Genomic DNA, 27,687 nt, shown 5'->3' on the forward strand with positions numbered 1-27,687 from the left:
TCTAAAATGACTCTCCTATAAGCAGCATATAGATGGGTCATGTTTTTAACCCATTCTGTCACCCTGTGTCTTTTGTTTGGAGCATTTGGTCCATTTACATTCAAAGTAATTATTGGTAGATATGTATTTATTGCCATTTTATTACTTGTTTAGTGATCATTACTGAAGATTTTCTCTGATCTTTTGTTGTCTTTCTTTCATAGGTTGCTGATTTTCTTTAGCGATATATTTGGATTTCTTTCTCTTTATTCTTTGCATATTTATTAGTGGTTTTTGATGTATGGTTACCATTAGGTTTGTATATAACCTGTTCTACATATAGCAGTCTATATTAAATCGATGGTCATTGAAGTTTGAGCCCATTCTATACTTATCTCCTCTCTACATTTTAGGTATGTATAGTTATATTTTATATCCTTTTATTTTGTGGAATTCCTTTACTGATTTTTTACAGGAATACTCATTTTTACTCCTTTTGTGTTTCCTACCTTTATCTTGTTACTTTTGGTCTCTCCTTTCCACTTAAAGAGTCCCTTTTAATGTTTCTTGTAGGGCATGTTTAGTGGTCATGAACTCAATTTTTGTTTGGAAAACTATTTTTCCTTCTAATCTGAATGATAGTTTTGCTAGATAGAATATTGTTGGCTGCATATTTTTCCCATTCAGCACTTTGAATTTTTCATGCAACTCCCTTCTGGCTTGGAAAGTTTCTGCTGAAAAATCTCCTGCTAATCTCATGAGTTTTCTCTTGCAAGTTACAGTCTTCTTTTGTCTTGGTGCTTTTAAAATTTTTTAGCACTGTATTTTACCAATTTCATTATAACAGTATGTCTTGGTGTAAATCTGCTTTTGTTGATTTTGATGAGAGTTCTCTGTGCCTCCTAGATCAGGATATCTGTTTCTTTTCCAATATTAGGGAAGTTTTTAGCCTTCTTCAAATAAATTTTCTGCTTCCTTTTCTCCTCCTCTTTTGGGAACCCTATAATATGAATGTTATTACATTTGTGGAATCACTGAGTTTCCTAAGTCTGTTCTTGTTTTGCATAATTCTTTTTTTCTCTTTTTTGTTCACTTTGATTCCTTTCCATCACTCTGTCCTCTAGGTCACTAATTCATTCCTCTGGTTCTTCTAGACTGTTGTTCATCACATCAAGCATGTTTTTCATTTCACTTATTGAGCCCTTTATCTATGCTGTGTTACTCCTTTTTCTCTGTTAAGGGTCTCACTGATACAGTCTATTCTTTTCGCAAGTCCAGAGAGTGCCTTATGTTCATTGCTTTAGTACTCCATCAGGCATTTTACTTATAGCTGCTTCACTTAGATCTCTGACCTTGTCCTATTCATTCATTTGGAATAAATTTCTCTGCCTTCTCATTTTTTCAAAGTCACTCTGCCTGTTTCTATGTGCTAGGAAATTCAGCTACATCTCCTATTCTTGAGGGTGTGGCTTTATGAAGAAGGTCTGTAGTGCTCTGCTGTGTAGTTTCCCCTGTTTCCTAGGGCCTGCCACTTCTGGGTGTGTCTCCAGTGTGTGTAGCTTGTGCACTGCTGTTTTGTCCTAGATGCTTTATCCTTCAAGCCAGTCATCTGCAGGGGCTGTCTTTGCCTGTTGTGTGGAGTGCTGGTCCCTGGCTGAAGGTGACATATTTTTGTTTTTAAAGATTTATTTATTTATTTGAGAGAAAGAGAGACTGAGCATGAGTGAGACAGGCAGAGGGAGAAGGAGGGAGAATTCCAGGTGGACTCAGTGCTGAGTGTGAGCCAGATGTGGGGCTCAATCTCATGACCATGAGATCATGAATTGAGCCAAAACCAAGAGTCAGAGACTTAACCAATTGAGCCACTTGGGTGCATCTGAATGTGTCATGTTTTAACTAGGTGTGCTTTGGTCTATGAAATAAGACTTATCAGCATCACCACTGGAAGGGAGACACTGCAATATTCCCAAGTGGGGAAGACAAAGTGTGAGCAGAGGTTTGGGCAGGTCTTCTGGGGAAAGACATCTGTCATGCTGGGACTGTGGTAAGCATGACTGGGAGGGACAATTCTCCCAGAGTGCGGGGTTGGGGGAGGGGGGTGTTTGGTGTACGCAAGTTATATGGGAAGTGTCATTGCTGTGCTGGTTCCAGCAGGTGGCTCTGTGCTCATGTAGTGGAGTCAAGGAGGGAAATGGCAGAAACCAGTTTCTTTGTTCCTGGAGGGGTATCAGTGAACCCTATCCTTCTGGGATGCTATCTGAGAAGGGTAAATAACCTCCCCACTCTTAGCCCCAGGAGCTCTTCAGATAGTTGTTTCCATGCTTTGTGTTCATGGATTGTTTGTGTGTCTTCTCTGCAAGAGTAGCACAATGCTCTGGAGGCTGAATCCCAACCAACTCACTGACCTTTAAAACTCTAGGCTTTAAGCCCCACTGGTTGCCAGAGATGACAAAATTGGGTCCTTCCCATTTTGCAAGCTAGTTGTTATGGAGATTCATTTTCCCTGTGCTTGCCTGTGTGTTTCTTTCCTTTCTCTGATACAACAGTTCCCTCTCCACCTTAGGGGCTTTCTCTCCCAAAATGCCTCCGCACTTATTACTTTCTCTGATGTGCCCTCTTCTCTGCCTTTAGTTGTGGAGTTTGTTCTGTCAATCTTGAGATCAATTTCTAGTTTTTTAGAAAGATTTGATATTTATCTAGTTATATTCATGGGTCAGGGTGAGTCGACAGACCTTGTGCTCTGCCACCATCTTCCAGCCTAGTTAACTTGTTTTATAATTCAGTTTTTCCACTTAATATTATGGATATTTTTCTAAACCATTAAATGTTCTTTGCAACATGAATTCTAATGACTAAATGGCATTCTTTCATTTCACTACTCCACAGTTATTTTTTAAACCTTACTCTGATAAAATTCTAGAAGTGAATTGCTAGATCCATGGCTTAAATACCTTCTTAGAATTCTTAAATATATTACCAAATTTTTCATGATTGGTACCTGTCATGCCAATTTTTTTTTTAAGATTTTATTTATTTATTTGACAAACAGAGATCACAAGTAGGCAGAGGAGCAGGCAGAGAGAGAAGGGGAAGCAGGCTCCCTGCTGAGCTGAGAGCCTAATGCCAGGCTGGATCCCAGGACCCTGAGATCATGACCAGAGCTGAAGGCAGAGGCTTAACCCACTGAGCCACCCAGGCACCCCACCAATATTTTTTCTATGAAGTCCTTTTACTCCTAAATTTTTGGTGTTGTTTTGTATTGTTGTTATTCTTATTAGCAACATGCAGTTGTGTGACAGTTACTCTTTCATGTGGGTGTTTGTTTTTAGTTATTAGAAGATTTTTTTGTTTTGCCAAGCACTTTTATATATTTTTGTATTTAAATTTGAAAACAGGTGACAGAGTAGGGCTGAACACTCTAAATAGTGAAAGAAATTAATGTGCTTGAAGAAAATTTGAAAGAGGTACTGTGGGTTGCAGTTAGATTTTGTTTATTGTAAAATCCGTGAGGCTTTATTTTTTAAAAGTAGGTATTTAACAATTACTGTTAGGTAACTGATATGTATATTTTGTCTTCTGTACCTTCCATTTATATGCTGGTTTACAATTGTTTTCTTTTCTCTCCCCCTTATGACTCTTTCATCTGTAATTTCTTCTGTCTTCTACTTTACTACATTTCTGTGTCTAAATACTGTCTATTTTTAGTTGTGTTAGATCTTTTAAGTAAATGTTAGACATGATGCTAGCCTGTATGTAAGGTTTTAACTATGGGAATCATATCTATTTAAGTATATGTACTACCTAGCTTAATTTATGTCCTTTTGATTTTTATCTGCTTAGGAACTATGCGATGTTTTGCTTACTGGGCTTATGAATTATGTATTTGCATAGAAAAAAATGTGATATAAGCAAACACACAGAGACATGTAAATATTTTCATGTATTTCAAGAGTGTATCCACATAAAATATTTCATAAATAGTTACTGAGAATACCTCATGTTCTTCTATTTCTTAAAAATATTGGATCAATCAGAAGTATACATGATAATTACTATCCAATCATTTTTGTCTTTTATAAAGCCCTTAATACAGGAGTACCTAAGTTCATTGGGTCCACATAATATATTTCAGAGCTGAAAGATTTATGTTCCCAACATGACCTTAAAATTCTGTGTGATGCATCATAAGTTTTATTACTATGCTAATAGCAATTTTAGTTTACTCTTCTGCAGAATATAATATGTAATATTCACGGATAGTTTTTTTCCTTGATGTTTGCAGGGCGAACAGTTGATAAGAATTGTTATTTAGTTAGCTTCAAATATTATTTTGCTTTTATTCTTTTTTCTAAGAAAAGATTAATGGAACTTTTTCTAAAGGTTGTTTGAAATAACAGGGTAAGTTTATTACACTGTCTGACTTATTGCACAGTAATGATTGTGTCAGATGCTATATAAAGGCATGCAGTTCTTTTAAATAGTTTTACAGAAAGACTGTAATACATCTAAACTATACTGTAGGTCATTAATAATTTGAGAGATTAAAAATAAGGTAGAGGGGAAAATTCTCAATTTGGCTCAGCAGTATAAAACTTTCCTTCTAATTATTACTAACTTGTTATTTTAAAATAATTTTTTAATAACTGGAAATCAGTCCCACAGAGTTATTTGAAAAGAATCATGCCTATGCTTTTATACTTTTCCCACTATTTATACCCTTATATGCTTTGTTTAAGAATCATTGAGTATAAATATGAAAAATCAGTGAGTTTAACCTATTATAGTTTTATTCAAGTCAGACATACATATATGGCACATGTAATTTATATCTTTACATCAGTTAATTAATGCAGACAAGTATGTTTGGAGCCACTGGAGTGGCCAGTGATCTTTAGGCATAGTTTTACAGGTAGGACTTTGATGTCAAGTTTTGACCTACCAGGAACCATTCCCAGGGAAATGTAGTCTTGGGTAGAGTTATAGTTTTGACTGAATTGTGGAGGTCTAATATATTTGAAAAAACAAGTGAGAATTGATATTTTTGTGAAGTGTTAAACAACATATGGACCAGAACATACTAAGAAGATATGTACAGAATCATCTTCTTAGTTTGGAATAATCTCTACAAGTTTATTTTACATGTTATATGTCTATAATAAGAAAGCACTCTTCTCCGGATTTCTGCCCAACTGGCACTGCACCAAACCTTTCTTGTCATAGCTGCCATAACTTCTCTGTTAACAAATCCAGTAGATATTGTGCTATCTTTATTATACTGAACTTTACAGCAACATTTGATATGCTTAAATACTTTCTCTTTCATTAATCATCTTCTTCTTTAATGAAGAAGAAATCTCTTAGAGATTTCTTCTCCCAACTTACATTAACATGTACAGTTTGAATATTCATTTATTTCATACTTTTTGTTTATAAGAATTACCAATTCCTAATTTAATATACTTAAATATTATATCTTTTAGTGAAAGTAGAAAATTAATCAGAATCAGGGCTATAGACTTTATTAGTAATTAGATCAGTGATAGATGACTGGATCAGTGAATTATCCCTATTATATGAAAGTCATTCTCCATTGAAGGATACGTTCCAAGTAGCCTGGGTATTATTTCAGCTGCTTAGTTTACTCTCTCTTCTGGTGTAAACACATACTCCTGATACCATTTTCCTTTCCTTTTCCTCCCTCCCTCTTGAAAACATATACACACATGTAGAGACAGAGCATATCTCAATTCTACACTTGAGTCTTCATCCTAACATAAACTTGTGTACTAGCATAATGCTGGCTGACTCATCTGATGTTTGCAGGCTTCAGTTAAGTCATCTGATATTTTTATGTTCAGCTAAGTTATCAATGAAAGCTCTAAAATAAGATGATTAATTTAGGAGATTGCCCAAAGTACGTATCTCTCTCAACAATGTGTGACATTTAGAATCCTGATTTAAGAAGTAATGGGTCTCCCATTAGTAGAAGCATTCAGAATTGGTTTAGTATTCAAGCCTTCTATTATTCGTGTGTACATTCAACAAATACATAGACCCTACTCTAATCCTGGAGTTGTATCTCCCTGGTAGTAAGGATAGAGTGATGAACAAAACAAAGTGCCTGCCCTCACAAAAATTATAAGCTACCTAAATTTATTTTAGTTCAAAGACTCCATAGGGACCAATAGGACTTTTTGAGACACTTGTGGTATTGACTCTTCTTTTCTTTGTAAACTAAAGAAGTCAACTCCCTCCTTTAAGCCTGTGTCCTCATATATAAAACCAGGATTTTTATATGTTTTCTGTATTTGCAAAGTCCTCTGGAAACTAGCAAGGTATTCATATATTGTTGAATATAAAGACAGATTAATTAGGATGAATATTTACCATATCCTTATTGTAGAAATCCTTATTTAAAGATGATATTTATAGCATCTTCATTGTTCAAGGGAAAAATCTCAACTTTTTATAGCAATTAAGCTTTCAGACATGCAGGAGATAGACTCTAAGAATTTTTAATCTTCGAGGCACCTGGGTGGCTCAGTGGGTTAAAGCCTCTGCCTTCAGCTCAGTTCATGATCCCAGGGTCCTGAGATCAAGCCCCACATCGGTCTCTCTGCTCAGAGGGGAGCCTGCTTCCCCCTCTCTCTCTCTCTCTCTGCCTCTCTGCCTACTTGTGATCTCGCTCTCTGTCAAATAAATAAAATCTTAAAAAAAAAAGAATTTTTAATCTTCATATGACAATTTTTATAGGAAGAATCATTTCTTCTTAATGGAAATTATCTTTTTTCCTATAATATTTTGATCCTGTTAATAGGACAAATGCACCAAAAATAATAAATTTATTGATAAAACTTACTTAGTCTCGGCAGTTGTCTTCTAGACATGCCATTGATTCATTCTTTTCTTTTTTATTAAGTATCTTTGTAGTGCTAATAAAAAAGTTTTATGTTTGCCCAAAGTGATATAGAAATGTATCTGCACATGATACATTTTGTTTCTTGTTTTATTCTCTGAAAGTAGTTATCATTTAAATGCAGAGCCTTCACTTTTCTACTGCAAAAACAGATTTATGTTATTAACTACATGCCTAGCAGCAGAATTCAGGACACTAATTTTCTAAGTTTATGTCAGTATATTGACTCAAAGTGAATATTTAGGGGTTTCTGAGGAAAATATCACATTAGAATAAGAAGGTCCCTTTAACAAGCTCTTCTTTGAGAATATTAGATGTTTATGATTTAAAAGCTAAGCCACTACAACGTTACATAAAGAGATGCTATGTGCATTCAACAACTTTAGTTTATTTGGATTGTACACGGTAAAAGGTAGAGTGTTTGGAAAAAATCAAATATGTGCCATTTTGCCAAATGAAGGCTTATCTTCATTCTCAGCTCTTCTATTTTTATCATTCTTAGAACAATGCTGAAGCTTTTCTTCCCCTGTCTTCCCTTCTCATTTAAATTTAGTTCAATCTTAAGGAATAATTAGTTACAGCCACATAATAAAAAACACTTGGTAACAAGATATACATAGAATATTATAGGATTATCATGATTTTTTTGTTGTTTTCATTTTCTTTTAATCTATCTTTAGATTATCTTTTACCTTTGGAAAAAATCTGAATAATAGGCTATCTCATTGCTTTATTAACTAATCAACTGCTAATGTAATGGTAGCTAACTCAAAAAAGCCTTTGCTCTTTTGGATTCTGTATCTTTGAAATGATCTTTTGTTATATTCTATTTTCTTTGTATATCTTTGCATTCTATGTTTATCAAAACCACATTTTAAAGAAATAAATCAAGAAAAAAATATTTTTCACCACATATTTATCTCCTAGCTTATAGGTGGGATCTCTTGCAAATGGAACCAGAAATATATTTAAGACTTAGTAATTTTAATGTTAGACTGTCTGGTAGTATTGAGGTATGTGATTTTTTTTAAAGGTAGAAAGAAAAGAGAAGAGAGAAAAACAATTTCATATGCATATAAATAAGTACTTATTCACTTGGAAGATACAGGTTAAACGTGAAATTCAAATTCAAAGTATTTTTTTTTTTAAATAGCATCTCATTCTTCAGTGTTATTAGAGTGCTTACTTCCCAAATCCCTACAATCAGCATATTGAACTTTGTTTTTGACTGATTTTTTTTTTTCTTTCTTTCCATAAAGCAGACCAGCCCTAAAGCTGTTTAGGGCCCTAAGGTTTCTAGGATATGGTCTTCCCCCCCCTCCTTTTTCTGTCTGGAGATATAGAAAGGAAAATGTTAGTATGAGGGTAATTCTCTCCTTTTCCTACAAGTTTTCTTGAACTATGCTTTTTGAGTAAGTAAACATGACTTATACTGCTATTTGAAATTATAATTACCTTACCAAGAGCCCTTTCTATGCTGAGAAACAGACTATCTGCTTTTATTTTTAAAATTTTAACCTTTATTTTTGAAATAAATATTTATATTCCTGATGAATTCCAAAGATTTTCAGAGTGAAGAAATTAAAAATTTGAAAGATTTACCTCGGCAGTTTAGAAGCTTGGGTCAATTTACCAACAAATTGTCTGACTATTCTTGCCTAGAAAGGCTATTTGATTTCCTTGTTTTGTTCTCTGAGAAAAGAAAGAAATCTGATTCTACAAGGACTGCTCGTTGCTTTAAGAATTAATTTCCCTGTTCTAATTTTCTATGCCCAAAAGGAATCCAGCTTTTTGGCCCAGTTTATTTAGCTTGCTATGGAAACAAAAATTCACATTGTGTGGATGGGGATGGGTTTTTAGAGAACCTCAGGCATAAATGGGTTAAGTACTGTTCATAGCTCTTTAGACTTTCTGTCACTTCTAAAAAACATTTATTTTAAATGAGGCTGCCCAAGAGATCCATTAGTGAAGAAATATGCTTAGGTGCCGTAAAGCACTAAGTCATATGCACAAACTTTTGATAACTTTAACCCTGTACTAAGTGTTTCCAGGGTATAAAAAGTTCCTGCTTCTGTTTGAAACAAGCACACACATAACATTCTCTAGTGTAAAATATTTAGATGTACATGATCCTTGTAACTGAAGATATTACACTACGAAATAATCAAACTTGTCATTAGTTCTGCAGTTGAAATTACGTTGGTCAATTCTGGGCGCCTGGGTGACTCAGTGGGTTAAGTGTCTGCCCTCAGCTCAGGTCACCATCCCCAGGGTCCTGGGATCCAACCCCATATGGGGCTCCCTGCTCAGTGGGAAGCCTATTTCTCCTTCTTTCCCTGCCCCTTCTGCCACTCAAGTGCATGCTCTCTTTTTCTCTCAAATAATTACATAAATCTCAAAAATAAAAAGCAATTAAGTTGGTCAATTTTGACAGCTACTTACTTTTACATAATAGGAACTGAACTCAGAATATTATAGCTCCTCCATCTTATGTTTTTTTTAATATTCTATGTATAAGACTTAAAATACTAATATTATAAAACAACTCACTGATAAATAATGTAGAAAAGAGCTCATTAGAGCAAAACTCAAATTATGTTGTAGATTAAAAGATAAACCGAAGCATATTAAACTTTCTGAGGGTATATATGAATAAGCATCAGTTTTAAACACAGTGTCAAACCAAATGTGGTTAAGGGTCACTCTGCTAACAGAGCTGGGAAAAGGCTTTTATAGAGCAGATGGGGAAGCAAAGCAAGAAAATTATTTGATTGTCTGTAGCTTAAGTGGGTACCTTATTCGGGAAAGCCTGGTTGGCTTCACAATTGTGATTGGTTGTTCATAGATTTTTTTTTTTTTTAACCTTGGGGCATTTATAGGAATTTAGTATAGCTTAGGTTTCAGTTTGCTTAAGTAGTCTGCAAAGGCATTAGAGCCACCTCAGTCTAACAACATCCTTGTTTAATTACTTTAATACATACGTCTGCAGGGTAGAATATCTTGCAAAATGTATCTACTCTTAAGGCCTGGATGAATAGAAGAGAGAAAGCTTTTCATACAGTAATTTTATGAGTTCTTTTTTTTAGATCAAGGAGTAGATATATGAATTATATGTGATGAATAGAGAAAGCTTCACCACTTGTAGTTTCTTGCTCAGTGAAAGATTTTGGTTAAACAAAAATCAGTTGCCCTCTAAAGGGCTGTCAGGAAGACTCTCATGACCCATAAGCTGTTTGTTCTAAGAATGTTAATGTTGGATATGGTATGGTAAAGTTCAGTGAGGCCCCTGGAGGAAGCCAGAACTAGACTTGGAAAAACAAAATTTATTATTTTCACAGGATACAATAAAGGAGTAAACACATGCCACACAGGGCCACAGGGGAAATGATAGGTTTTCATCAAGTGGCAGAAGATAGGGTGAGGAAAAAGCCTGAGCCAGTGTCTTTATTGGGTTTTCTGTGGGAAAGGCAAGGTAGGGCAGAGTAGAGTTTAGGTATTTGGAATAACTCCTACAGGTTTTAGATTGTAGAGGTGGTCTCCAGTTGCCTGGCATCTCGAAACAATTATCCCAGAGCTCTGGGATAATTAAGGGCAGGGAAAATATTATTTTGGTATACTAGAGAGTTAAATAAGGAAGTAGCTGGAGCCATAGATTTGTTTGGTTTGCATATGAAAGACATGCACTAGGCTCAGACCCCTTTGCTACCTCTAATTGGCTAGCCCTGGGAGGGGCAATCTCTCTCAAGCCAGTAAGTATGCCAGCAAAACATCATAAATTACAGAAAATAAAAGTAAAAGGGCTGGTTTCAGTCCTTGGTCCATGCAACATTGGGCAATGAGTAATTCCTAAAGATTGAGTTCCTTTTCAGTAATACAAAAATGAAAATATTTATCTTGCTTAATTAGATTGATGAGAAACAATTAACATTTGTGAAAAAGCTTTGACAAGTATAAACTTAGTATACAAAATACTTACCCTCAGGAGACAGTGAATCCAAGATACACTTCAAGTTTAGAAAAGAGAGAACCCTTTGGTGTACAACTGATTCTTGCTTAACCAAAACTTCTCACTGAGCAGAACACTCCAAGTTACAAAACTTTTCCAATTATCATTTTGTAATTTATCTGTCCACTCCTTGATCCAAAGAAAGGACTTACAAAACTACCATGGGACAGAAGAAACTCACCATTCTACTCATCCAGGCAAGAAGAATGGATACAATTTGCAAGATATTCTACTCTGCAGAAGCATATGTGGTTTAATTTTGGCAATACTGAGCTCTTTTATACATTATGTATTAGTAAACTGTTTTATGTTGGTATTTTAAGTCCTATATAAAAGTATTTTAAAAAGCATGAAATTAAGGAGTCAGAGTATTTTGGGTTCAGTATCTATTATGTAAAAGCAAGCAGCTGACAGAGTTGACTGACTTAATAACAGAATAAATAACAGGTTTGATACAGATTTTCATTTTGTTTCTGCAATAGCCGGGGAATATGTACATCTAAGTAATTCACAGTTATAGTATAATTATGTGTTTGTTTTACATAGGGGCAAAAACTTCTACCCATTGAACATAGGTGGTGCAGGGTTATAGTTGCTAAAAAGTGTGTGCATATAGACTAGTCTTACATATTAATTGGTATTCATTCTTCTCCTTAAAAGAAAACTTAAAGCCATCTGACCAAGAAATTCTGGGGTCTGACCCACAGTGTTGCACAGAAGGAAAGTGTAGATCTAAGCTCTTTAAAGAACTTCATCGCTTATTTGGCTCCATCCTCCAGTGGTTGTACTGTGCCCCTGGTATGTTCAACCTAGGTTGATGGAAGGGCCAAAATTGGCAGCTTTTTGTGGCAGGGAAGGGCACAGCTTGACATTAGGGCTGGGATGCTCATATATGTGCATATGTGAAGGCTTTCATGACATGGGATAGAGCTAGAATCAGGGAAGGAAATAGAAGTGGGACTAAGGTTAAGGGCTGTCTCTTTATGAGCTACACATGCTAACATAAAACTCAAAGGACAAGTAATCTATTTGATTTTTTAAATCTTACATTTAAAATTTTTAAATTTTAATTCCAGTATAGATAACATACAGTATTATGTTAATTTTAGGTATTCAATATAGTAATTCCACAGTTCCATACATTACTCAGTGCTCATCAAGATTGAGTATTTTTACTTCCCTTCACTTATTTCACCCAACCCCCTACTCACCTCCCTTCTAGTAACCATCAGTTTGTTCTCTATAGTGAAGAGTCTGTTTTTAAGTTGGCTCTCTTCCCCTTTCCCCTGCTCTTTGTTCATTTGTTTTGTTTCTTAGATTCCACATATGAGTAGAATCATATGGTATTCGTCTTTCTCTGACTGGCTTGTTTCATTTAGCATTATACTCTCTAACTCCGTTCATGTTGTTACAAATGGAAAGATTTCATTCTTTCTTAAGGCTGAATAATATTGCATTGTATGTATATACCATATCTATATCCATTTAGCTATTGAGAGACACGGGTTGCTTCTTTAGTTTGATTATTGTAAATAATGTTGCAATAAACATACAGGTATATATATCTCTTCAAATTAGTGTTTACATGTTCTTTGGGTGAATACCCAGTAGTGAAATTACTGGATCGTAGAGTAGTTCTCTTTAATTTTTTGAGGAACCTCCATACTGTTTTCCACAGTGGCTGCACCAGTTTGCATTCCCACCAACAATACAAAAATGTTTCCCTTTCTCTTCATCCTCACCAACACTTGTTGTTTTTGTGTTTTTTATTTTAGCCATTCTGACAGGTGTGAGATGATATTTCATTGTGGTTCTGATTTGTATCTCTCCAATGACAAGTGATGTTGAACATCTTTTCATGTGTCAGTCATTTGTATGTCTTCTTTGGAGAAATGTCTGGTCAAGTCTTCTGCTTATTTGGATTATTTGTTTTTTTTTTTTTTGGTGTTGAGATACATATATTTTTTAAATATATTTTGGATACTAACCCTTTATCAGATATGTCATTTGCAAATGATTTCTCCTGTTCAGTAGGTTGTCTTTTATTTCTATTGGTTGTTTCCGTGCAGAAGCTTTATATTTTGATGTAGTACCAAAAGTTAGTTTTTTCAAAGGCAAAGTGTTTTTGTTTTGTTTTGTTTTTAAGATTTTATTTATTTATTTGACAGAGATAACAGGTAGGCAGAGAGGCAGGCAGAGAGAGAGGGGGAAGCATGCTCGATGCAGGGCTTGATCCCAGGACCTGAGATCATGACCTGAGCTGAAGGCAGAGGCTTTAACCCACTGAGCCACACAGGGTCCCCTAAAGGCCAAGTGTTTTAAATTTGAACCTGACCTTCCATGGTTTTATGAAGGTATCTTTGCAATGTAGACAAAGAGAACATACTTAGAATTTGATCTGATTTAAAGAATGTCTTATCATTTTAACATATTTGGACATCTGATCTGTGAGCCCTCATATTCCCATTCTTATGGAGTATGCCACAATTTAAGAGGCCTTATTTATTTTAATACTTAAAAATTATAGCATGGGGCACCTGGGTGGCTCAGTGGGTTAAGCCGCTGCCTTCGGCTCAGGTCATGATCTCAGAGTCCTGGGATCGAGCCCCGCATCGGGCTCTCTGCTCAGCAGGGAGCCTGCTTCCTCCTCTCTCTCTGCCTGCCTCTCTGCCTGCTTGTGATCTCTCTCTGTCAAATAAATAAATAAAATCTTTAAAAAAAAAATTATAGCAAAAAGTTTATGGAACTGTGTAAATGAAAATATAACTGTGTATATGCAATATTTCTGAAGGCTATATTATGATTACAATATAATACTATCTCTGCATCTGCTTATTTTAATATTTTTATAAAATTCATAGTCTTTTAAATCTTATACCAATATTGAATTGATATTCTTTTTTGATTAGTCAAATTCAATTTTAAAAATCTAATTTTAGTTGTTTGCCATATTTTTGGATAAGATGAACTTTAACATTTGGTCTCTTTTATCTATTTTTTGGTAACCAAATCTAATTCTGACTTTTCTTTTTAAATTAAAGAGAGAAGAAATGCTACTGACCATTGAGTATCACAAATTTAACCAAGAAAATGATGCACTATTTTATTAAGAATCTTTATGGAGTGTCTTTGAGAAGAACCACATTTCTCATTCTCTGTGTATATTTTGTTGTTTCTTCATCCCTTGGTTCAGATAACTTTTTATTCAGTGAATGTATGTTATATTATTCACATTTCTGACCTTTCTTTCCATCAAAAACATTTTCCCCCAAACACACACATTTTTAAATAAAGATACGAAATGAGCAGAATTTTTTTTGTCACAAGAGGCAATTTTTGACATTTTAGTTAAATCTCGTATTTTGGGAGAATTGGTTGTAATGAGCATGGTTAATACTTTTTATTAATATGAAGGGGTGTACTGTGAAGGTGTCAAAATATAATTATTCAAATAAAATTTATTGAGAATATAGTTCCATACTTCTATGTGGGAGAGTAGACCATAATAATTATATGCATTTCCTGAGAAACAAAATCACTTCTGATTAGAAAATTTTCCAAAATTAGAATAATCCTTGGTTAAGTACCTCAGAGTTTCTCCAATGGGTGAAATCCTTATAATTTTGGATACTGATTTCATTAGTTTATAGATTTTATTATTTGCATCTTGTTTCACTGCTTATATTCTGAATGGTTAGTTTGCCTTTAAAATGAGATATGATAGTGTTGGTTTGCCTTAAACTTAAATGTAAGAGTCAGATAAGACCTATGATCACTAGGATGAAAAACATTAAGATGGATAATTGCATGTATCTTTATGAGATTATTAGATAACTCTTATGTTTATCAAGGGTGTTTGGCAAAATTATATCCACAGTTCCAAAGGAACTTACTGTTTCTCCTGGAAAATATACTATGAAGTTCAAGTTAGAAGCTTATAAACAAAATTTTTAGATGCAGATTGTTTTTAAGATTGCATGATAAGATCAATTATTTCTTTGTAGAAATGTACAGTAGATACTGAAAGTGGTTAGCATCGTTACTGTCCTATAGACTGAAGAAAGTAGCTATTCTATTGGAAACTGCTAATTGAAATTCAACTAGTCTTGATTAAGTGACTCTCTATAGCCAATTAAGGTAAGAAACTGCAAACAGGGTGTGTTAAATAATCTTATTATAAATCACTGAAGTATGATATTAAGAAATAAAGTACTTAATCACTATAGAAAATAGTTTATTGTTTCCAGGATACTTTAATAGAAATGAGAAACTATGATGACTGGCATGTTTTCCCAAAAAGGTTATAAAATTACCAGACTTTTTTTTAAAATCTATTGAAAATTATCACTGTTACTAAACAAATAAAATACAATAACATTCTCAATTTGTAATTTGTAATTAATATTTAGATGTGTAAATACCAACAATGCCAGTTTATATCAAGATTCTTGGGATTTTTATTAAATTTATAAAAAAGGATAAACAGTTTTTCTATGCAAATAAATGGCAGAATCCTCAAAGTCCACATGTAGAAGTGAAGATAATGCAGTGATGCCTTCAGAGTGAAAGCTAAAGTGCTTAAAAAGCTTATAAAGTCTCTATTTTTGTTCTTTCTCTTTTCTGTCCTGTTAGGTAGTGTGTGTCCAGTGCCCATTCATACTGTTCCTAAGATACATCTGTATACTCCTAACTAAGGGTATTTGTACTTGCTATTTCCTCTTGGCAAGGTTCACTCTTGCCTCCAAGACATCACTTGAACGTCACCACCTCAGTAAGGCGTTTTCTGGCCACCTGATTTAAAATGTCAACCCTCTTCTCCATCTCCTTGCCTTAATTTTCCCCTTTGTACTTTCAAGCATATTTTTCAGCTGACTCATTTACAGGTTTTATCGTCTCTCCTCACTTGAAGTAAGCTCCAAAAAAGTAGGGTTCAGCTGGTTTGCTGCTATATTCCTGGTGTCCAGAATAGTTTCTCATAAGTATTTCTTGAATAAATCTATGGCATGTCAGATAGACATGCAAATATTTAATTGAATACTGCTAAATATATGTCAGTTTGTGGCAAATTGGATATGGAGGCAGGTGGGTAACTACCGTTTGTGTGTCATCAGTCTATTTCTTTAATCATTTGTGGGTGTTATTTTACTTCATACAGTGTACCAGGAACTATTTATTTGCTTTACGTATATTAAGTAAATTATGCCTGACAACAATCCTATGAAACATGTACTATTATCAGCTCCATTTTACATTTAAGGAAACAAGAGGTGAAAGTAAGTAGCCCTTGGTCATACAACTAATATTTAGGAAAGCAAGTTTCACACCAGGGCAGATGGTATGTCCAGAACCTACACTCTTAACTAGAGGTTCATGGCTAAAATACTTCTGCATTGTTGCTTTGAATACTTTCATTTCTATCCTTTTTATTTATGTTTCTTTGCTCAGACAAAATTTTGGAAGTAATCATGCCTGTTTAACCCCCTGTGGTTTTATAATCATTTCAATTTTTTTTCTTTTTGCAGTGGGATGCTATCACTGAAATGGATGAACACAATAGGCCCATTCATACGTACCAGGTGTGCAATGTAATGGAACCAAACCAAAACAACTGGCTTCGTACGAACTGGATCTCCCGTGATGCAGCTCAGAAAATTTATGTGGAAATGAAGTTTACATTGAGGGATTGTAACAGCATCCCATGGGTTTTGGGGACTTGCAAAGAAACATTTAATCTGTATTATGTGGAATCAGATGAGTCCCACGGAATTAAATTCAAGCCAAACCAGTACACAAAGATTGACACAATTGCTGCTGATGAAAGTTTTACCCAGATGGATTTGGGTGATCGTATCCTGAAACTAAACACAGAAATTCGTGAGGTGGGGCCTATAGAAAGGAAAGGATTTTATCTGGCTTTTCAAGACATTGGGGCATGCATTGCCCTGGTCTCAGTCCGTGTATTCTACAAAAAGTGCCCCTTCACTGTTCGAAACTTGGCTATGTTTCCTGACACCATCCCAAGAGTTGATTCTTCTTCTTTGGTTGAAGTAAGGGGCTCTTGTGTGAAGAGTGCAGAAGAGCGTGATACTCCTAAACTATATTGTGGAGCTGATGGAGATTGGCTGGTTCCCCTTGGAAGGTGTATCTGCAGTACAGGATATGAAGAGATCGAAGGTTCTTGTCACGGTAAGAATGAAACACTCAATTTATCATGCATTTAAGTGACATTTTAAACAGGTAAATTTGTTTTACATTTATTTTCAAATAATACATTTTCAAATGCTATTATTGGCAGAATTGATTGTGGAAGAAATTATGAACTGTAACATAGTTTATTTTTTTTCCTCCTAGAAAGGGTATATGAAAATGTATAATAAATTGTATACCATGACAAGTGTTCCTCCATATTGAGGAAATGGTTAAGCCATATGAATGGCTATAATCACCTAATTTTTTAAAGTAAAACAACATCAATAGCAGGAACAAAAAACAAAAGGGATTCAAAATGGACATTTGCTCAGCTTTCATGTTTGATGACCTATAGAGAATGTGTCATTTAAAGATAGTTTGAAAACAATGCTTTCTCTCATGTTTAATTATCTAATTGAATAGTACCTAGATGATGAAGTTGTATTTAAATAAGTGAGGAATTCACATATATGTTTCAAAAGCATACGTACGGAATAGTTTATGCAGATGTTATGTGTTTGGTGATTGAATACTGACTGTGTCAGATCTTAATTTATCTTTTGCTACTATTTTTTAAAGACTTATTTATTTGAGAGAGTGAGAACGCATGCATGCATGCACATACACACACACACTCATACACACATGTGTGGCAGGGAGGGGCAAAGGAAGAGGGAAAGACAGTTACCATCCTGGCCTGAGATCACTATCTGAGCGGAAACTGAGAGTTGGACACTTAACAGACTGTGCCATCCAGGTGCCCCTATCTTTTGCTACTAGTAAGTACAATTTCCTGCCATATAACAAATTACTTTTTAGTTGTTGTAATAGTAGTAGTTGTGTAATATCTGTCAGGAAATATTAACACAACACAATGCTAATTGGGTTTAGAACCATACCTTTCACATTGTTATGATAATAAAATACCTATAATTTTCAAGATGGAAGATTTGTTTCTTTATATGTGAATCATTTTGTGGGACTTACTAATCTAATAAAATTATACATTTAGAAGTTCAAAAAATTTTACATAAAGATATTATACATCAAGTGTGTTTGGATTTAGGACTTGTAATCAAAACACAAATATAGAAATAAAATTATTGCTTGAGAAATAGGAACATATTCTTTTTACAGATATTTCCTTTTTAATGGTAGATGGTTTATAAGTTTGTTTTCTGTAGTGCCATATTGAATTTATTGACTTCTTTGTTGCTGCTATATTCATGTTCTTTAAAAAGGATAAATAATAAATAAGAAAAATAAGAAAAAATATACTCATGCACGTAAAGATCATGAAAAATACATGTGAATTTTTAAAGGTTTTATCTATTTATAAAACACTTGGGCTCTTGAATGTGGAAACTCACTCGAGTTTCCAATGATGGTTATGTTTGGTTGTTTAAAAATACTAATATTTGCATAGAGTCTGTAGTATAATTTTTATAAAGCATGAACCAGCTTTCCTCCACTACTTAATTGTTAAAAGATCTTTCATTGACGTTTACCAATATAGATTGAATTAAAATTTTTATTCACCCGTAACAAGGATTTAGAATGGAATAGTTGGAAATTATTCTTTGACGGGGCTTTCTAAAATGTTTCTATGCACTGGAAAATAAGCTAAAGAAATATCAGCATAATCAGTAGGACAAAGAGGATAACAAGAGCTGAGGATAAAACATTACACAATGCTAACCATGTAGTTTTGCCACATTTGAAATTAGGTCGATGCTGGACAATCATTGATCAAAGTATGGCTAAAGAATTTAAAATATGCAAAGAATAATTCTTAGGACTTGTGTGATTAGCTTTTATTAAATATTTATATTTTTATGTCATTAATCATAGAATAAGAGGTAGTGACAATTACTGATGGCTAGAGGTTTTTTCTTAATATGTTTACTCTGTGAATTTTATTCTTATTTATATGCCTTAAAATTCTTTCATTTTTTGGGTAAAGATGATTTTGGACAAATGATAATCATTATCAGACTGTGTAGAGCTACTGGTAGAGTCATCTATCTTTATGGCTTGTTATCTTTTTAAAATTTATTTGATTGTAGAAACATGAAAGAGTGGGTACAGTATAAATGTTCATCATCTCCTTATAGTGGATGGCAGAAATTGGAAGAATTAAGCTTGAATTCTAAATCCATGGCTTATTAGCTTTGAAATCACAGTTTCCTTATCCACAAATAAAGTAGTGGTTCTAATCAACTCATGATAAAGTATATGGAGAACTAATAAAAACACGCGCATCTGCTTGGTTCCAATTTAATACAACAAGTTGTTATTTACAAATGCAGGGGAAGCTGGAGTGGATGTAGAGACCTCATTTTTAGAAAGAGGTATCTTGCACTACCACTACTTGCCCTACCAGTCTCTATTTGAGAATACTTAAGTGTTTGTTTTTGATGTTTTGCATTGCTTCTTTATTTCCTTTTGATAATTTTTATCAGATCCTATTGCCATCTGTCAACAACTTATTTCACAACAAAATATTTGAATTACATGTAAGCTCAATGGCCAATTAATTAGAACTTACATGAATAAAATCATAGCTCAAATAGTATATGGTCACATATGTAATGTGAGATGTGTGTGTGTGTGTGTGTGTGTGTGTGTATGTGTAATTGGAGAAGGAAAAACAGCACCTCTGTATCATTCCTGTTGTCTGTTTTGTTAGAACACCTAATTTATTTGAGCTATTTATATTTCTGAGTAACTACTTATCTATTAAGCATTTTGGTAAGTGGTATGTTTTAGTTTTCTATTGTTACTGAGATAAAAGAACCCAAAACTTACTAGCTTAAAACAACCCTATTTTATTATTTCTCAGGGCTCAACTGGGTAGTTCTTTTGTTTTAGGGTAAGCAAAGATCACTAATGCAGCTGAATCCATCTGTGAGGTTGATCAGAGCTAGAATGTCTAAGATGACCACTCCTCTTCCAGAGTTTCATTATCTATGGTGTCTCATCATTTAAGAATCTAGTCTAAGATATTTTACAGTACTGTGGCTGCCTTAGGAGGGAGTTTTTCATATGGCCAAATAAATAGTGACTATATGAGGACAGATACTCTACAAGTGGGTGAATACTAGGAAGTGTGTTTATAGAGAGCTGCCAGTGTGACAGTATACCACAGTCCACTCTGGATTCTCATAATTAATGCCCCTCCTTCATGCACAAAACCCCACATCCTCCCAAACATTTATTCCATTATGGGATCATGTTTCAACAGAAGAGCATTATTAAAAATCAGGTCCAGGTGTAAATGAAGCTTCATAGCTCAAGTTCCTCTTGATCTGGACAACTAGGAACTAAAAAGATAAGTTATTGTTCCTCACACACAGTGTACATGGGATAGGGACAGGATAATTGGGAAAGATTCTCCCATTCCTAAGAGCTGGGAACACAGCGATCACTGGTCCACTGTGATTCTGAAATCCAGCTGAAAGTTGTCTGGATCTCTTATCATGAAGGCAGGGAATGTTCTTTAATTGGATCCCAGTTCTACCCCCTAGGATTGGTTCTCTGTGGTTCTTCGGTTCCTTCTGTGGTTCTTGGGTTTGGCCCTCTGAGTCATCCCATTCCTTCCTTCCTCCCTCTCTTCCTTCCCTTCTGTTTATTTATTTTCATCCTCCTTATTTACAGGAAGTGTTTGTATGTCCATTTCACCAGGGCTGTCAGATAAAGGAGGAGTATTTTAAAAATGTGTGTAATTAAGAGTAAGAAATTTATTGATAGGAATGATCATAAGGCACTGAGAACCAAGATCTACTTAGTACTTAAAGGCAGACACTATTGGTACACCTACAGAGTGCTCTGTTTATTCTCATTTCTGTGAAATAGGAGTGTTTTCTTCAGGAGGCTTGCAGTAGATCTGGTTGCTTTAGATCTGGAAAGCCCTAAGAAATGTCTTTATCCTGGGGCACTTGGGTGGCTCATTTGGTTAAACTTCTGCCTTCTGCTCAGGTCATGATCCCAGGGTCCTGGGATGGAGCCCTGCATTGGGCTCCCTGCTCGGCAGGAAGCCTGCTTCTCCCTCCCTCTCGGTCACTCCCCCTGCTTATGCTCTCTTACTCGCTCTTTCTCTCTCAAATGAATAAACAAAATCTTTTTAAAAGATATCTTTATCCACATTTTATAAATCAGGATGCTAAATTACTGAGAACAGAATTTTATTACTCAGAGTGACTCAGTAATTGATATTAGACCAAGAACTAAAGCCTAAATATTTTTTCTTTGTATTTTCCCTCCCTATTTCCATTTTTTCCCCTGTTCCTCAATTTTCTCTTTTTGTTTCTCTTTCATTTCCTCATTCCAGGCATCCATACCCTTATCTTGAAGATTTAACTTTTCCTGCCTATGCACCAGTTTAGCAGAGCCCTAAGTTATTAATCATTCATTAGGTCCTTTTTGTCCATGTTTGTTTTTTGGAATTTGATGTGAACACAATTAGAACAGTATCTGCACATCTATTCTGAAATTCAGGCTACTGAGAATAATGGAAAAATATATGGACTTATCTGGAACTTTGATGTAGAATATGAGAAATATGAAACATTTAATGAGGTTTTAGGGATTTTGATAATTTACTTTAAATGGATTTGAGAATTCTTGATCTGCTATGTAAGGAAAACAAAATAAGCTGGTTTAAATAGAATTTATCTATATTTACTCATACTATCAATTTGTTATGAGTAATTTGTATTTCTTTGTATATAAATAATTTATCATTATATTTTATTCTAAAAGTTGTACTACTGAGTCTTAGAACATGTGATTCATTTCTCTATAGTATTGTGAAGGCATATCTAAATACAAATTCTAGAAACCTAAAGGGTGAGGTTCTCTTATTCTTGCTATCAGTCAGCTTTAAATAGACATAAATAGTACATTAAGCAGATATGCTAAAATTTAAAACCAAACACTAATTTAGTTTATTCTGTTATATATAATAAGCATTTTTTTTATTCTTGGCTCAAATCTCAATTTATTTTTCATAACTATTTTAATTTTATCTCATAGGTTTATAATTAAAATTATCATATTTGGGCATATTGATGTTACAGATTTTTTTTTTTTAAAGATTTTATTTACTTATTCGACAGAGAGAGATCACAAGTAGACAGAGAGGCAGGCAGAGACAGAGAGAGAGAGGGAAGCAGGCTCCCTGCTGAGCAGAGAGCCCGATGCGGGACTCGATCCCAGGGCCCTGAGATCATGACCTGAGCCGAAGGCAGCGGCTTAAACCACTGAGCCACCCAGGCGCCCGATGTTACAGATTTTATTGTTTTAATCGTCTTAATTTATTCCATGAAGGGTTTGAATTTAAAAAAAATGTTGATTCATAAAGCATTAATTTACATCAAATAGTATTTTACTGTATATATCTAAGAATTCTTTAACCATATGGAAGAAAAAATTGGAAACATGATAAATTGAATGCAATTTTTGTTTAGTTGTGAATTTTGAAGTGATGTGAATTTCTAATAAATTCCTCTTGGATATTAATTTAAAATAAATCTCATTAAGACAAAGTGGCACTTGTACTCAGAGGTAACAGAGTTTGGGTTTTTATACCTGCTGGGAATATATATACACACATATATACATATGTACTGCAAGGATATATTCTTCAAGCCTTTAAGGATCACATGATATAATCTAACAAAATAACACTTGACTGTGGAAAAATAAAAGTTTTGAAATATTGAGGATTTTTAAAAACTCTTCCTCTTTCTTAGCTAAATGCTTTTATTTATTTATTTTTCTCTAATGCTGCTTTAAAATTCAGGAGGAAAGGATGGTGGCAGTTCTCAAACCGTTGCATTATTGTTCACAGAGGTGAATGAGATGTACAGGGCCTTTGGTGACATAGCTATTAATTTGAGCTCCTGAAGAGTGTTGTTGTTAAGGCTTCATGGCTCTGTCCTCTGCTGCAGCTCAGAAACATTTATGCTCTGTGTTTATGGTCTTCTGTCTAATCATGTTATCAGAGATGATTGTGGAAGCAGAGATCATAAAGAAATTTTGAGACACCAAGATTTGCTGGCATTAAATAAAGGGGTTTGAGGATATGATGGAAAGCTAAAAGGTGAGATTGGGATCAGAATAAAAGGGCATACTTACTGGCCCAAATAGTATTTTCACTTTCTAAAGGTTCTCAAAATTAAATATAAACTCTTACAATGTAACCTTCAATTCCAAATAAAGCTGCTTTTTCATGAAGCAATTCCTGACTTTCATGCAGGTTGAGAAGAATATGAAATCAAGAGGCTCCAAGGAGTCTAAAAATAGAAGGTATTATTTCCAAGAAAGAGTAAAGTTAAATAATTATATTTTGTTCTTTGTCACAAACACAAACTATTTTTAGTCTATTTAAAAATAGACTAAAACATCAACCGGCTTGAAACGATCTTTTTTGGTACATTATTTTAACCAAATTTTAACTTCAATTTTAGTATCTATTTTACTCTCTCCTATCTTGAATGCTACAACTTGTATTTCTATAGAGGCTGTCCTTAATTAAGAAAAATATTTTCTTAACACAAATATTTCAAAAAGAAGATAAAATTATTTAAAATTATTTAGCATCTCTATTCACTTTTTAAATGTGGTATGCCATGCCACCCATTGAAATTGCTACCAGTTTTGAAACTTAGTTCTACCTTTTAAAGAAACAAAATTAAGAGATTTATAAAGTCAACACTTAGATACATCAAGATATATTTTTTACGCTTACTATTTTTTCTATGTTATCTCCTGTTACCTGGGTTTACCATGCTATTTGCTGAAGTATATTTGTTGATAGATCTTTTGATAAGGTACTGTAAGTATTTAAAGTCTTTATTTAGTGGATATCTAAAAATATCTTTATTTTAACCTTCTTTTTCAAAGATTGTTTATTTGGGTATGGAAGACTAGGTAGTTATTTTTCCTCAACATTCTGAAAATATTATTTCCCCGTCCATGAGAATCTACTAAAACTATAGTTGCTAATGTTCTTCTAATTTTCATTACTTGTGAGATTATAGATTTCATACATTTGGTCTTCAGTTACATTATGATGTAACTCGTATGCCTTTATTTTTTCCTGATTCACATTTTTTTAAACTAAGAAAGCCTGCGTATGTGTTACATTTTTCTCTGTTTTTAGAATACCTATTATATATTTGTTAGAGACTTGGAATACTGTCCTCTTTGTGTCTGATTTTTTTAAATACTTTAACATTAGCACTAATGTCCAGGTTAGGAATTTTCACTCTGACTATATCTAGTTACGTTTATCTCATCTATTGAGTTATTTTTATCTTCACTGTTTTTTGCTATTCATTTTTTTTCATTTCCTGCTTTTAAAAAAAATTCTGCCTGGTGTATTTTATGATTTTTCTCTTTTATAGATGTTATTTTATTCTCATGACTCTTAATCACACTATAATTAATTTTTAAATCAATCTGGTCTAAATTAGTTTCCTGATCTTATGCATTGGCTGTATTTTTAAGCATTAGTGTCAATTGTGTAGGTATTTTGGAATTGTTACTTATAGTCTGACTTGTTTTCTGTTTCTGTATCTTTTATTTTTTAATTTGGAAGTTTTGTAGTTGCATTAATTCTGCTCCCTGAGGCCTTATATAGAGCAAACTTAAGGGCACTAATAAATTTACCAAAGAATTCATGTTGTTTTTCCTTGTTGACAATGATTCAGGGATCCAGGCTTCTTGCATTTGGTAGACCAACCATCTCTTCAGAGTTGTTATCTGTGTTATCTGCATCCAGCTCAGAAATTGTAAAAGGAGATTAGAGAAGGCACATGTGCTTTTTAAGCAGCTCATATATGAAGAGACACATCATTTTTTCCCACATACCAGCATTAAGAACTAGTTATATGGTCACAATCAGTTGCAAATAGGGGTAAGATGTTAAATGCTGTCCCTGGCTCAGTAGTAGTCACTTTCCAACAATGATTCTCTGTCATGGAAGAGGAAGTCCCAATTTTTGTAGATACTTAGTGATCTCTGTAATAGTTTGCATTGCACCCACAAAACATATGTGCTCATCCTCATATATCTGGTGATACAGATTTTTCTCCACCAGGTTCAAATAGGTCTTCTTGTTGACTGGTGAGGCACAGATTGAAAGAAAATCCACCTACCCTAACCTAAAATATACAGTGTTTGAAATAAATAGAAAACTCCCCTTAAGAAATGAGAATAAACACAGCCATAGCAATAATGGGCAGGCATTGTGCACAACCTCGGAACAGATATGACACTAAATTCATTGAGACACTTACCCATTGTTCTGGATGGCCATTGACTCCACTATCTGTGAGCTTCTTTTATCATCCTGACAACTTCTGAAGTAGTTATTGGTGGTTGAACAGCTCTCATACTTTTATGATAATCTGTTTTGAGAGCTTGAGGACCATTTTATAGCTATAGGCTCCAATTTAGACCAGACTCCCGATTTGTTGGCAATAAAATTTCCTAAAACACAAAGTAGCTTTTTAATCTATTTGTCAATTCCATGTGCCAAAACTACACACAGAAGTCCACACCCAAAGTCCTTTCTTTGACTTAGTTTTCAAGTGTGTCTTATCTATTATTGTATCTATTTGCTACTTTATTCATGAGCTTCTCTCAACTTAATGGCAACTAAATTGAAGTCATTATAAAATAGGGGTGGATAGATCTTAGACACAGAGCTGACTCTCTTGGTTTAACTAGGATGTCTTAATCTATTTTTGGTACTCACGATGTTCTTTTCTTAGTTTTGTCTCCATTCTAAGAGGCAAGAATCATCTTTTTATAATCCCGAAAACACAATGTTCTATATTCTTCTATTCCTTTTTTTTTTTTTTTTAAGTTTTCAACCCAGCTAGTATTCCTTGAGCTCATCTGTTCCTGGAAATAGCTTGTTAGATGCATCAAGTTTCAGTCAACACAAAGAAATTAGCACTTGACCTGCTTCCCAAGTAATTGCAGATATAATTTTACCAGGAAAGTTAGGACTGTATAATGTAGGTTTCTATCAGTCTAGTTTCATATTACAGTTTTACATATCATTTGGCTTCTGACTGTTAAGCTAATACTACATGTTTTAAGTTTTTGTTTTGGGTATATCCCAATTGAAGAAGATATATATTTTGAAGAGAATATATATGTATATTTACAAGCTGAAAAGACAAAATTCTAAATTCTAGAACCTTAACATGTAGTTTATTTTTCATATATATTAGAATCGAAGTGTTCCTGGTTGTTGACTGCTTTGTAGAATTCTACGGTTTCCACTTGTTGCTTCATTATTACAAATGGCTTTATAGTTATCTGTATCCAATGAGTGGAAGAAGAACATAGAGTGCATACCTTTTTCTTAAAAGTTTTGGCATAAAAGTGACATAATTTTACCCACATTTGCCACACTTGTAAAAATTATATATTCTATAGAGTAAAAGCTTTTTAGTGTGAGATTTACTATTAAGCTATAATGTCCAGTACATATAATCAGGAATTTTTTATCAACAGATAAGCAGTATGTAAGCTATGTAACAGGGTTACATCAAACCAAATAAAAACTAAGCTAATCGTATGAAATTAAACATTACAAGAAAAGTTACTCTGGGGTGGCTCGGTTGGTTAAGCATCTGCCTTGGGCTCAGGTCTTGATCTCAGGTCCTGGGATCAAGTCCGCATAGGCTCCCTGCACATCAAGGAGTCTACTTCTCCCTCACCCCCTGCCCCTCCCTCCTGCTTGTACTCCTGCACTCTCTCTCTCAAATAAATAAAATCTTTAAAAAAAAAAAAAAGAAAAGAAAAGTTACTTGCATACATCCAAACCCTTTTTTTTTTTTCATGGAAAAAAATAGGATTCAACTATTTTAAAGAAGGGGGTGATTATTTCTACATAGCATCCACAAATAGCAGCAGAGAACATTCAGGATAAACCTCCCAGTGAAATTTAGGTAGTAGTACATTGAAGACAAAATGACAGAATTTACCAGAGAAGAGAAAGAGCTTACTTTTCGTTTTATACAAATATAATATAATAACAAAATATTGTATTTATTAAATCTGTATATAATTCATACTAAATCATATTCCAAGCATCATAAGAACTATAAATAGTAAAATTATAATGCCATACATCTTAAAATTTGAGAATAATTTTATGTTATAAATTTTTTCATTATATATTCATAGCTGGCATTGGAACTATAGAGGTATGATTGTATTCTCCATATGAACAAAAGTGTAGTAATTTGCATTTTCAGATATTTACATATTTAAGCTCTAGGGAAGTATATTTCAAAGTACAACATAATTCTAAGAAAAACAAGCATCAAAGGAAAAACCTGATACAGAAAAAAGGAATGGGTGAAACAAAGTAGAAGAAAAAGTTATCCAATATAAATACATCTAATATGTTTACTTTGGTTTAAGATACCTTGTGATCCTTTATGAGAAAAGCATTCTTGATTTCATTTATAATAATAGTTACTAAAGTTACCTGGGAGTTAGTTATAAATTCAAATACACATTGTGATGACATTAGGGGACATCCTTAACATATTTGAGTCCTTTGAAATAA

The 27,687-nt window shown here is 33.9% G+C and overlaps 1 protein-coding gene across 5 annotated transcripts in view; it reads left to right on the top strand.

The window, feature by feature from the left end:
* Window positions 1–27,687, top strand: part of EPHA6 (EPH receptor A6) — an 835,383-nt gene that overhangs the window by 163,978 nt on the left and 643,718 nt on the right. For all 5 annotated transcript variants that reach the window (XR_004385536.1, XM_032882241.1, XM_032882242.1 and 2 more), the window contains one exon: window positions 16,424–17,087. Coding sequence is in view for 4 of the 5 variants with exons in the window: in XM_032882241.1 (XP_032738132.1) it covers window positions 16,424–17,087 (664 nt within the window). In the remaining variant the exon portion in view is untranslated. The remainder of the gene's footprint in view (window positions 1–16,423; window positions 17,088–27,687) is intronic.

The sequence above is a fragment of the Lontra canadensis genome, unplaced genomic scaffold (genome assembly GCF_010015895.1).
Source record: "Lontra canadensis isolate GAN:19392208 unplaced genomic scaffold, GSC_riverotter_1.0 scaffold80, whole genome shotgun sequence".
Taxonomy (NCBI): domain Eukaryota; kingdom Metazoa; phylum Chordata; class Mammalia; order Carnivora; family Mustelidae; genus Lontra; species Lontra canadensis.